The sequence below is a fragment of the Schistocerca piceifrons genome, chromosome 5, assembly GCF_021461385.2.
Source record: "Schistocerca piceifrons isolate TAMUIC-IGC-003096 chromosome 5, iqSchPice1.1, whole genome shotgun sequence".
In the NCBI taxonomy this organism is placed as follows: domain Eukaryota; kingdom Metazoa; phylum Arthropoda; class Insecta; order Orthoptera; family Acrididae; genus Schistocerca; species Schistocerca piceifrons.
In genome coordinates this window covers 92,504,973-92,518,596 of record NC_060142.1, presented here as the reverse complement: position 1 = coordinate 92,518,596, position 13,624 = coordinate 92,504,973, and the positions used below count along the sequence as shown (strand labels likewise).

General features: G+C 45.3%; 1 protein-coding gene across 1 annotated transcript in view; it reads right to left on the bottom strand.

The window, feature by feature from the left end:
• Positions 1-1,385: 1,385 nt before the first annotated feature.
• The window catches only part of LOC124798760 (lysozyme-like), a 29,067-nt gene continuing 16,828 nt past the window's right edge, over positions 1,386-13,624 (bottom strand). Inside the window, exons 2-4 of the mRNA XM_047262289.1 lie at positions 12,932-13,023; positions 12,761-12,824; positions 1,386-1,519 (exon numbers count right to left, since the gene is read on the bottom strand). Of these exons, the coding sequence (XP_047118245.1) occupies positions 1,386-1,519; positions 12,761-12,824; positions 12,932-13,023 (290 nt within the window). The remainder of the gene's footprint in view (positions 1,520-12,760; positions 12,825-12,931; positions 13,024-13,624) is intronic.

Sequence of the window (13,624 nt, the reverse complement as noted above, 5' to 3'; positions counted from 1 at the left end):
TTCATGGAGACGGTTGCCAATGGTCCTCGCCGATACCCCAGGAGCAACAGTGTCCCTAATTTGCTGGGAAGTGGCGGTGCGGTCCCCTACGGCACTGCGTAGGATCCTACGGTCTTGGCGTGCATCCGTGCGTCGCTGCGGTCCGGTCCCAGGTCGACGGGCACGTGCACCTTCCGCCGACCACTGGCGACATCATCGATGTACTATGGAGACCTCACGCCCCACGTGTTGAGCAATTCGGCGGTACGTCCACCCGGCCTCCCTCATGCCCACTATACGCCCTCGCTCAAAGTCCGTCAACTGCACATACGGTTCACGTCCACGTTGTCGCGGCATGCTACCAGTGTTAAAGACTGCGATGGAGCTCCGTATGCCACGCCAAACTGGCTGACACTGACGGCGGCGTTGCACAAATGCTGCGCAGCTAGCGCCATTCGACGGCCAACACCGCGGTTCCTGGTGTGTCCGCTGTGCCGTGCGTGTGATCATTGCTTGTACAGCCGTCTCGCAGTGTCCGGAGCAAGTATGGTGGGTCTGACACACCGGTGTCAATGTGTTCTTTTTTCCATTTCCAGGAGTGTAATATCGACATTCGCTATTACCATCTCGACATCGATATATCGATATTTTATCAACAGCCCTAACAGATATATACGCTTCCATCCATTACCTGATAAATTACACTAGTTGGTGTCTTATAATGTGTCCTACTGAACAGACAACACTGTACGATTAGTACTTTTGCTACAAATTAAAGTTATGTGACAATACGGAATTTATAAGCCAACACTCAAGTTTCTCTTCAAAACGGAAAGAACCGAAAACGAAAAATTGGAAAAGATGGTAGCGCACTGTTGGCGAGAAACAGGTTTTCCTAGATTCGAGTCCCGCTCCGGCACACAATATTAAATCGTCGATAAAAGTTAACCGTACTGTACACAGTGTATAGAGTAAAATATTGTATCGCCCTTCAACATTTCGTATGTTAAGTTCTAAATTTACTGTACCTGGTTACGTGAAATCGATCCCGTGGTCAATAGCGACAGTAGTCTGCAACATTAAACATTAGCTCACTTTGTATCTTAGCAAATCTATCATACTAAAAGATTGGCGGTTGTCATAAATAAGGAACGGATAAATAATTTATAAACAAATGAAAATATTCACACTGTGATAGTATATATTTGGCAGTTAACACGCAGTGCAGACAACAGAAGAATGGATTTGGTAGATAACTTTGTTCAGGTAGAACATAAGATATATTTTGCAGCTAACATTCTGTATGGACAAAACACTGAAGCACAGAATCTTTGGCACAGCAGTGCAGGGTTTCAGATAGATTCTGATGAAAACATGGCGCTTTCGGCACGCAGTGGAGTGCGGAATCAGCAGCGCGAGATGTTGGGCAGCGGCTTTCCGTCGCAGTTTCTCCTCCAGCCGCTCCAGCCACGAAAGCCGTGCTGCTGGAAGATCTTCTTGGCACACCGCACGTCGTCCGACAGGTTGTTGTTCAGCAAGTCTGCACAAACCAACCACCAACTTCAGTTCATCAGCATGAAGCAGCTAATATAGGCTACCACTAATATGTATCTAGTATATAACGAAAAAACGTACTGATAAGACAAAAAAAGACGCACCAACAAGAAATAGTTCGAATGGGATGGAAATCTGTAGATATGATGTACGAGGGTCACTCCAAAAGAAATGCACACTATTTTTGTAAAAATACAGTTTTCATTCCACGTGTGTGAAAGTTTTACAGTGTGTAGATACATCCTTCCCGCTATTTTTCAAACTTAGTTCAACCTGATGCCGTGAGTGCCGCCATCACAACATGTCTTCAAGATGGCTGCTACACTTGACGTTCGTCAGAAGCAACAGGCTGTCATAGAATTTCTGTGCTGTGAAAACGAGACAGTGGGAAACATCCACAAGAGATTGAAAAGTTGTATGGAGATGTTGCTGTCGATCGCAGTACAGTTCGTCGGTGGGCAAGCAGTTTACGTGATGAAAGCGGGCACGGCAATATTGAGGACTGTCCTCGCAGCGGCAGGCCTCGTACTGCACACACTCCAGACAATGTGCAGAGAGTTAACGAATTGGTGACTGCTGACAGACGCATCACAGTGAACGAATTGTCACGCTACGTTGGGATAGGGGAAGGAAGTGTTTGCAGAATACTGAAAGTGTTGGCGTTAAAAAGGTTTGTGCCAGATGGATTCCCAAGATGTTGACATTGGCTCAGAAAGAAACAAGAAAAACGGTATGCCGCGAAGTTTTGGAACAGTACGAGAATGGTGGAGATGAATTTCTGGGAAGAATTGTGGCAGGTGATGAAACATGGCTCCATCATTTTTCACCAGAGACGAAGAGGCAATCAATGGAGTGACTTCATGCAAATTCATCCAAGAAAAAGAAATTCAAAACCACACCTTCTGTTGGAAATGTTATGGCTACGGTGTTTTTCGATTCCGAAGAACTCTTGCTTGTTTACATCATGCCAAGTGGAACCACCATAAATTCTGATGCATATGTGACGACATTGAAGAAACTTCAAACTCGACTAAGTCAAAAAACCATGTAAGCGATCACAAAACTCGGATGGACAACACTGAAACACCTGCCTCACAGTCCTGACCTGCCTCCATGTGACTATCATTTCTGTGGGAAACTCAAAGACTGTCTTCGTGCAACAAGGTTTGAAGATGATGACTCCCTTGTGCACGCTGCCAAACAGTGGCTCCAACAGGTTGGTCTAGAAATTTACTGTGCGGGTATACAGGCGCTGGTTCCAAGATGGCGTAAGGCAGTTGAAAGGTATGGAAATTATATGGAGAAATGAAAATATTGTTCCTAAAGGATGTATCCACACACTGTAAAACTTTCAAACATGTAGAATAAAAGATGGATTTAAAAAAAAAAATTGTGTGCATTTCTTTTGGAGTGACCGTCGTACATGTACAGACAAACAAATGATTACAATTTCAGAAAAATTGCATCATTTATTCATGAAAACAAGCTTCACAAATTAAGAAGTAAGTTACGCCTTGGTCCACCTCTGGCCCTTATGCAGGAAGGTATTCGGTTGGAATTGTTTGATAGAGTTGTTAGATGTCCTCCTGAGGAATTGCGTTCTGAAGTGCGGAGAGATCCGGCGCCCTTTGTGGCCAAGGCAGGGTTCGGTAAGCACGGCGACAGGCAGTAGAAACTCTCACCGTATACAGGAGGGCGGTATGTCGCTGAAATGTGAGCCCAAGATCACCTGCCGTGAAAGGTAACAAAATACGGCATAGAATATTTCCGACGTACCACTGTGTTGTAAGGGTGGCGCGGACGACGACCAAAGGGCTCCTGCCGTGAAACGAAATGGCTCCCCAGACCATTTACTCATGGTTGCCGTGCCGTATGGCGGGCGACAGTCAATTTGGTACCCTACCGCTGTCCAGGACGTCTTCAGACACATATTCGCCCTGGAATCTCATTGATTGGGGGAGAATTGTTTTCAGTGATTAGTCCAGCCTCGAACTTAGTCCCCATGACCAACGAAGACATACCTGTTGTCTCCCGGACAGTACTGGTCTAGCATTGTGAGGGTCTCCCGCGTTAAGAACCGACAACCAGGAGTCTGGGGTGCCATTTCATGTCATGGTAGAACCCCTTTAATGTCATCTGCGGCACCATTACAACGCACTGGTGTGTGGACGATATTGTACGTCCCGTTTTGTTGCCATTCATGGCAAGCCATCATAGGTTTACTTTTCAGCAAGATAATGGCCGCCCGCCCACGATGAGAGTTTCTACTGCTTGTCTTCATGCTTGCCTACTAAGGTCGTCGCGTCACTCCCCAATTGAGAACGTTTCGAGCACTCCAACGAGCTCGGGATTTTGACGATTTAACTTGCCAATTGGACAGAATTTGGCATGATATCCCTCAGGAGGACGTCCGAGAACTCTTATCAATCAATGTCAAGCCGAATAACAGCTTGCATAACGACCAGAGGTGGACCAACACGTTATTGACTTGCCCAGTTTGTAAAGCTTTTTCTCTTGAATAAGTCATGCATTTTCTGAAATTGTAATTTGTTCGTCTGTACATGCAATCACCTCTACCCTTTTCCGTTCCATTCGGATAATTCCTTAGTGGTGCATCATTTTTTGTGTCTCGGAGTTTATGTCGAGCTGCAGTTTTATAAAAGGTACAGATGACATCGTGTCTTAATTTTCTGACGTAGACAAGTAATACCTGAGCTGAAATAAAATACTTGCAGTCAACGACATTCCTCAGAATTCAGGTGTTCGAAATACTTGAAGCGCCAGAGAAACTGGTATAGGTATGTGTAATCAAATACAGAGACATGGAATTAGGCAGAAGACGGCGCTGCGGTCGGCAGCGCCTTTATAAAACAACAAGCGTCTGGCGCAGTTGTTAGATCGGTTACTGCTGCTGCAATGGCAGGCTATCAAGATTTAAGTGAATTTCAACGCGGTGTTATAGTTGGTGCACGAGCGATGGGACACAGCATCTCCGAGGGAGGGATGAAGTGGGGATTTTCCCGTACGACCATTTCACGATGTACCGTGAATATGAGGAATCCGGTAAAACATCAAAGCTCCGACATCGCTGCGGCCGGAAAAGATCCTTCAGGAACGAGACCAACGACGACAGAAAAGAAACGTTCTGCGTGGTAGAAGTGCCACCCTTCCCCTAATTGCTGCAGATTTCAGTGCTGGACCATCAACAAGTGTCAACTTACGAACCATTCAACGAAACATCATCGATTTGGGCTTTCGGAGCCGAAGGCCTACTCGTGTACCCTTGATGACTGCACGACACAAAGCTTTACGCCTCGCCTGTGCCCGTCAACACCGACGTTGGACTGTTGATGACTGGAAAGAAACATGTTGCCTGGTCGGACGAGTCACGTTTCAAATTGTATCGAGCGGATGGACTTGTAGGGGTATGGAGACAACCTCCTGAATCCATGGACCCTGCATGTCAGCAGGGGACTGTTCAAGCTGGTGGAGGCTCTGTAATGGTGTGGGCGTGTGCAATTGGAGTGAAACCTGATACTTTTAGATACTACGACTCCACAGGTGACGTACGTAAGCATCCTGTCTGACGACGTGCATCCATTCGTATCTATTGTACGTTCCGACGGACTTTGACAATTCTAGCAGGACAATGCGTCACCTCACACGTCCATAATTGTTGCATAGTGGCTCAAGGAACACTCTTTAGACTTTAAACACTTCCACTGGCCACCAAACTCAACACACGTGAACATCATTGAGCAAATCTCTGATGTCATGCAACGTGCTGTTCAGAAGAGATCTCCACCCCTTCCTACTCTTACGGATTTGTGGACAGCCCTGCAGGATTCATGGTGTCAGTTCCCTCCATCACTACTTCAGACACTAGTTGGGTCCATGCCACGTCGTGTTGCGGTACTTCTGCTTGCCCGCCGGGGCCCTACCAGTTTCTTTGGCTCTTCAGTGTATATGAGTCAGAGGAAATGTCCTCAGACTTTAAGAAGAATGTAAGAAATCCTAATCCATGGAAGGAAGTTGCTGGCAGGTAAGAACATAACAGAACCATCATGATCGCGAAACACTGACCGAAATTACTTACTGAAGAAGGGAAATACTAGCAGAAGTCTGAAGAAATGTTGGAACACGCGAGGCACTTATTGTAAAAGATGGACTGAAGGAAAGGAAACCTACACGGATAGCATTTGTAGGTATAGAGAAAGCTTTAGAAAGTGGTAACTCGAATACACTCTTTGAAATTATGAAGTTAGTGGTGATGAAACATTGAGAGCGGAAATTTCTCTAAAAGTTATAGAGAAGTCAGACTGCAGTCGTAAGAGTAGAAGGATATGAAAGGGAAGCGGTAATTGAGAAGGGAGTAATGCCGAGGTTGCAGCCTATTCACAATTTCACAGTCGTATAGCATCTCCCTGGTGTTATACAATGCGTACTTTCTCACGGCGCAACGAAAACCGAGAGAAGGTCTCGAAGAGCACGAAGAAGGAATAAAAATTTTGAAGTTTGCCGATGACTTTGTATTTCTGTAATAGACGGCAATGGACTTGGAAGAGGAGTTGAATGGAATGTATGGAATATTGAAAACTGTGTGGTTCAAATGGCTCTTAAGCACTATGGGACTTAACATCTGAGGTCATCAGTCCCCTAGACTTAGAACTACCTAAACCTAACTAGCCTAAGGACATCACACACATCCATGCCCGAGGCAGGATTCGAACCTGCGACCGAAGCAGCAGCGCGGATCCGAACTGAAGCGCCTAGAAAACTGTGTGTAACATGGCCATAAACAACAGTAAAATAGCTTTAAAAGACAGAAGTCGAATTAAATCAGTTCATACTAAGGAAATTAGATTTGGGAATGAGACGCTAAAAGTATTAGGTATGTTTTGCTATTTGAACATCAAAAAGTAGAGAGGCTGTAAAATGTTGACTCGCGATAGCTAGAAAACCGTATCTGAGTAAAAGATATTTGTTAACATCGATTGCAAATTTATAAACAGTTCAGACAAGAAGAGAGTAGAAACTTTTGAAATGTGGTGTTACAAAAAGATAGTTGAAGATCAGACGCATATATAGAATGACTAGCGAAGAGGTACTGAGTCGAATTGAGGAACAAAGAAACTGATGATAACATCTTGACTTACAGAAGAGATCGGTTGACAGAACACATCCTGGGGCATCAAGGAATCGTCAGTTTCGCAACGGCAGGAATAATGTGGAGGAAAATTGTAGAGAGAGGCCATGGGCCTACTACCGTAAGCAGATTGAAATGGATGTAGATTGCAGTAGTTATGCAGATATGAAGAGGGTTGCAAAGGATAGATTATCGTGCAGACCTCCATCAAACCAATGATCGGATTGAAGACAAGTATCTCAGGTATGGTTCATATGTTTATTAATATTGCTTTCCTATTAAATGCTCAAATTGTTGGCCTTGATCAAAGATGCAAGCTATAAGCCAGTTCCAGGCAGACAGTATTTAACGATGAATTACTGCAGCACAGGCCCTTATATTAGGATTTCAAGTCTTCAAGAGTCGTTGGTATTTCTGTGTACATTTCCATTTTCTTGATTTTTTTTGTAATAGTGTTTGAAAATACAGATAGCGAGGTAAGCAAATGCAATGAGTTTCTTTAATGTCTTAACGATTTCATCAACATAACTACGTAACAGTTGGGCAATGCATTGGCGGAGCTGTGACTTGCACTCAGGTGATTCATCTGAAAAGATTTCCGACGCGACTATAGCAGCACGACAGAAATTAAGACATTCTGAACGTAGAATGGTAGTTGGAGCTAGACGCCTGAGACATTCTACTTCACAAATCGTTAAGGAATATCCACAGTGTCAAGAGAGTACCGAGAATACCAAATTTCAGGCATTACCTCACACCACGGACAACCGAGTGGCACCGGGCGACCGCTACGGTCGCAGGTTCGAATTCTGTCTCGGGCATATTTGCAGTTGTATACCTCTAACACATATACACTCTTAGACAACAAAAGCGATGCACCACGAAGGTCCTATCCAAGTGGGACGCAAATCTGTAGATGAGATGTGCGTGTACCAGCGTGTATACGCTCCGGGAAATCCGGGAAAAAAATTGGGAATTTTTTCATGCGGGCGAAAACCGGGGAAATCCCGGGAATTATTAAGAATTCCGGGAATTTTTCATTGTTTTAGTTTTCAGTTAAATTTTTGTAGTTTTTACTGGTAAGAGCTGATACTCTAACAAAGAATTTTACTTTAGCCTGTTACTGCAATATAATACTGCAGCAAAAAATAAAAAAAAATAAAAAAATAAACGAGGAAAAAAATAAATAAAACTTAGGTTGTAAAGGAAATGCGCCATTTACAGCAACAAAACACAGCGCTCACACAAGCGCCTGCCAACAGCAAAATGTGTCAAAGGCTTTAGGACGATGCAATTTGCAGTACTTCATAACAACAAACTGCTTCCGATAGGCGTGACGTGACAATTGTTAACGTTAGGTTCGTTTGAGCAGTTCTCAGCGATCTTCTGCGCATGTACGGTTAACCTGCGCATCAGCAGTCCCGTCTCCCGCGTCTGGTTACTTGAGGTGCGGCTGTTACCTGTCTCCAAGGTAACTTTATAGACACGAGCTGTATTAGCAGTAGCAACAAGCAGCCAGATGCTATCCGGAAGCATTTTTCTGGCGCACCAAAGCTGCCAGATTCGCGCATGCGCAGAGCAGTCTGAATTTTAGTGGGATGAGGAGTATCTCCACGTGAACCGTGTTTACGTTTAGTGATTTTGCTATTTCCTCTCGGTTTAGAGCTTTCAAGAAGAAAATTGATTTCTGTGGCAGGGAGCTATAAAGGGAATTAAAATATTCACGTAATTATTGATGGCTAAAATGTGTTATTAGTTTGTTTTCTGATTTTATTTTATTTCCAGGTTTTTGGCAGTCGGGTATTAATTGCCTTGCAGAACAATGAAGTTATTTTTGTCGATTTGCTTAAAAAGCTTGGCTTTAATTAATCTTTTCCGCAGGGGCAGTCAATTTATTTGAAACACTTTGGCTAGTGTCAACTGTTATTTTGGGGACGTATGGCGCTATGCCATAATAAATAACTAAACATGAGATAATACAGAACTGGTACCCCAAGAAAATTTGCATTCCGAAAACCACACTGAAAAGTGTAGTGTGATCTTGGGGCCTACTTCTTTGTGAATATACGAATGTGATCTTTAAATTGAATTATGCATTTTAATATGGTTTACGAAATTCCGATGCTCTTGTAGTATCCTCTGATGTCCTGTTTCGTTTATGACGTAATTGTAAGATCTCTTAATGCCATATACGTACGAACATGCGGGCTACCTACGTCATCATAGCTGCGCAGGCACAGTAACACCGTTTTCTGGCGCTCCCTGGCAACTGCTGAAACGAATTCCAACAGGTAACGGGAAAATATTGTAATTGGTTGTTTTAAAAGCGTTACTTTCAAAGTACATTTTATTATACGCAATAAGAGTTATGTAACGTGTGGGAACGTGCTTTGAATTTCTTAACTTATAGAGCGTTTGATTTTCATTTAAAACTTAACGCCAGCCTGAGTGGCTGAGCGGTTCTAGGTGCTTCATTCTGGAACCGCGCGACCGTCACGGTCGCAGGTTCGAATCCTGCCTGGGGCATGGATGTGTGTGATGTCCTTAGGTTAGTTATATTTAAGTACTTCTACGTTCCAGGGGACTGATGACCTCAGATGTTGAGTCCCATAGTGCTCAGAGCCATTTGAACCATAAAGCTTAACACTATGAGGGCCAGCCACTTACAATTACACTCCTGGAAATTGAAATAAGAACACCGTGAATTCATTGTCCCAGGAAGGGGAAACTTTATTGACACATTCCTGGGGTCAGATACATCACATGATCACACTGACAGAACCACAGGCACATAGACACAGGCAACAGAGCATGCACAATGTCGGCACTAGTACAGTGTATATCCACCTTTCGCAGCAATGCAGGCTGCTATTCTCCCATGGAGACGATCGTAGAGATGCTGGATGTAGTCCTGTGGAACGGCTTGCCATGCCATTTCCACCTGGCGCCTCAGTTGGACTAGCGTACGTGCTGGACGTGCAGACCGCGTGAGACGACGCTTCATCCAGTCCCAAAAATGCTCGATGGGGGACAGATCCGGAGATCTTGCTGGCCAGGGTAGTTGACTTAAACCTTCTAGAGCACGTTGGGTGGCACGGGATACATGCGGACGTGCATTGTCCTGTTGGAACAGCAAGTTCCCTTGCCGGTCTAGGAATGGTAGAACGATGGGTTCGATGACGGTTTGGATGTACCGTGCACTATTCAGTGTCCCCTCGACGATCACCAGTGGTGTACGGCCAGTGTAGGAGATCGCTCCCCACACCATGATGCCGGGTGTTGGCCCTGTGTGCCTCGGTCGTATGCAGTCCTGATTGTGGCGCTCACCTGCACGGCGCCAAACACGCATACGACCATCATTGGCACCAAGGCAGAAGCGACTCTCATCGCTGAAGACGACACGTCTCCATTCGTCCCTCCATTCACGCCTGTCGCGACACCGCTGGAGGCGGACTGCACGATGTTGGGGCGTGAGCGGAAGACAACCTAACGGTGTGCGGGACCGTAGCCCAGCTTCATGGAGACGGTTGCGAATGGTCCTCGCCGATACCCCAGGAGCAACAGTGTCCCTAATTTGCTGGGAAGTGGCGGTGCGGTCCCCTACGGCACTGCGTAGGATCCTAGGGTCTTGGCGTGCATCCGTGCGTCGCTGTGGTCCGGTCCCAGGTCGACGGGCACGTGCACCTTCCGCCGACCACTGGCGACAACATCGATGTACTGTGGAGACCTCACGCCCCACGTGTTGAGCAATTCGGCGGTACGTCCACCCGGCCTCCCGCATGCCCACTATACGCCGTCGCTCAAAGTCCGTCAACTGCACATACGGTTCACGTCCACGCTGTCGCGGCATGCTACCAGTGTTAAAGACTGCGATGGAGCTCCGTATGCCACGGCAAACTGGCTGACACTGACGGCGGCGGTGCACAAATGCTGCGCAGCTAGCGCCATTCGACGGCCAACACCGCGGTTCCTGGTGTGTCCGCTGTGCCGTGCGTGTGATCATTGCTTGTACAGCCCTCTCGCAGTGTCCGGAGCAAGTATGGTGGGTCTGACACACCGGTGTCAATGTGTTCTTTTTTCCATTTCCAGGAGTGTATTTGGAACCTTGCAGACCAGACATTTACGTCATTACTTTAAATTTTACTGGCACATTTGTGTGATATATCGAAGTGTAACACACGCAAAAAAGACAAATGTTGTATGTGAAAGCTTAGCTTTCCTTGTAGCTACACTATGTACATTAATTTAAACCATAAACATTTCCTATTTGTGTGTTCGCGCTGCTTAACAGTGATGTTGCTTTAGGCTGGCTGACTACATCACGTGCCCTATGCTCTGAATCACTACGTTTACATGCGACACATCTTCCGAAAGACGTAAACCGAAGTTCGGAAATCGTTTTTCGCTGCTGTAGTTACACGTTAAGGTGTGAGGTGGATTTGCTAGCCCAGTTAACTACGGCGCCTGGAGAACAACTGTTCAGTTTCTGATTTAGTCAGCACAATCGCTATTTCTCTTCAGTTAGACGAGTTGTAAATAGTCATAACATTTCTACTTATCGTTCACTGTACAAAAAGCCACTCCGTCCATATTACCCGAAAATTTTTAAAAATAAGACGGAACCTGACAGCCCAAGCACATTTCAAAACCGGTTGCGTTTACATGGGAGCGGAAATCGACTGCGGAATTGGAAAATCGGCAACCAGAAGCGGATTTCCAGAATCGGTTTTGAAATGTTTACGTAACAATCCAGGAGTGGTACTGGGAGATCTGGTTTTGGGAGCTCCATGTAAACGCGATGACTATCTGCTATCATCGGGTGGAGAGATAACGTGACATGAGCTATGACTGACTTACAAAAGCGCATCGCGACCTCGATTTCGATGCCACGGAAACTAACGTTCTGTTTGGTGGAATTGGACTATATGCGGCATACATGTTGCTGCGTATCAAAGACCTTTCTGAAACGCATTTTTTTCTGTTGTTCGTTTCCTAAAGTGGCGGGAGTTTCTACGGTGGTGTATAAAACCTTAACCATTCAAAGGATTGGTAAGTTTTACGATCCCGAGGGAAAGTATACTGTCACTTAACACGGAAAAAGCGTATTTTCACCCGGGAGAAAGTGCATTTTTTAACCGGGAAAAACATGGGAATTTTTTTCCCTGTCGGCGTATACACCCTGCGTACAGACAAACAAAAGTTTACAGTTTAAGAAAAAAATGGATGATTTATTCAAGATAAAGAGTTTCACAAATGGGAGTTAGTCGGCCCGCCGGTGTGGCCGAGCGGTTGTAGGCGCCTCAGTCTGGAACCGCGCGACCGCTACGGTCGCAGGTTCGAATCCTGGCTCGGGCATGGATGTGTGTGATGTCCTTAGGTTAGTTAGGTTTAAGAAGTTCTAAGTTCTAGGGGACTGATGACCTCAGAAGCTAAGTCCCATAGTGCTCAGAGCCATTTTAACCATTTTTTGAGAGATAGTCAATAACTAGTTGGTCCATCCATAGCCCATATATAAACACTTATTCGGCGTAGCACTGATTGATGGAGTTGTTGTATGATTTCCTGAGGGATAAAAAAACGCAGTTGATATCCGTTAAACCTATGGCAGCGCCATCTAGCGGGCCAACCATAGCGCCATCTGATTTCCCCCTTCAAGCTAGATAAGTTTCGTTTTTTGTAGTTTTTTCATTTGACGCTTATTTCGTGAGATATTTGGCCTGGTCACGATCAATGGACCACCCTGTATATACGGCCCTGGTGACTTCGTCTTTGACGGAACGTTACACTAATGCCGCCTGGGGGTGGTAATATGTTATCTAGCCGAAATATCGCGATGTATGGACAACGCCTCCTCAGAATAGAGACCGAAAGAACGACGTAATGTAGTGTGGGTTGGTGATATTAGAAAAAATGCCGGACCAAAATGGATACTTGCCGCTGAAGGCTTTAGTCCTTAAGCTGGCAGTGGAAGACAAACAGATGGCGATATTTGTGAAGCCTACCACCATGCAGTGATTTATGAAATGGACGCCAATTATATTGCTGTTGTGCGCGCTATGTCAAACACATGTTGTTTCTTACCTTCACATTTAACACGGCATTCACCACCCACCCTGCCGACGCCACACCAGTGCCTGCTGCTGATCTGTGGAACAAAAGAAGTCAACAATGAAACAGATACCGTACTGACAACTAGAAGTAAAAGACAAGTGGGCGAATAGAATTTCCACATGGACACAGTTGTCACCTCACCTGGAACAAGCCGTAGCTGTTGCTGCCGTCATTGTTGCGGGGTCCCTTCCTGTCAGTTCTGCCTCCGCTCACAGACTCCACAAGGCATACCCCTGCACACAAGATAAAGCCTGAACCCGTTACTTGTCGGGGACAAACGGATGATCGACCTAGTCTGTAATATTAGTATACACCTCACGTAATTCGGAAATACAGCGTACATAAGTCAGTCTCAACTGTTGCTTCACTGGCAGATCTAACGAAGGTGCTGCACGGGAATAAAGAATTCCTGAATCATTCTTGATGCTTTTCTGGTCTGTCGTTGCAACTACAGAAATGCGTGATTTTTTCATCAGACGCGTTTCGGTTTATTGAGGTAAAGCACCATGAGTGGCCTGTAATAAAGTTATTTACATTTTAATTTGTTTTTTAAATCGAAAAACAGTTCGTTAAGAAAAGGTAGATTTGCACTTACGGTGATTTTTCGGTTGATTTCTCGCTTACATCGGGAAATGCTCGCTTACATCGGGAAATGCTCGCTTACATCGGGAAATGCTCGCTTACATCGGGAAATGCGGTCTGCTAGCACATGGATGTTTTTCAGTTTTTGACACTGATAATTTTCGTCCAACTTTTAGATGTTCTGCAGCACTATGCATTTCTCGCACCACACTTTTATACACACCAGTGTATTCTGTTTCTTTTTGTACTTCA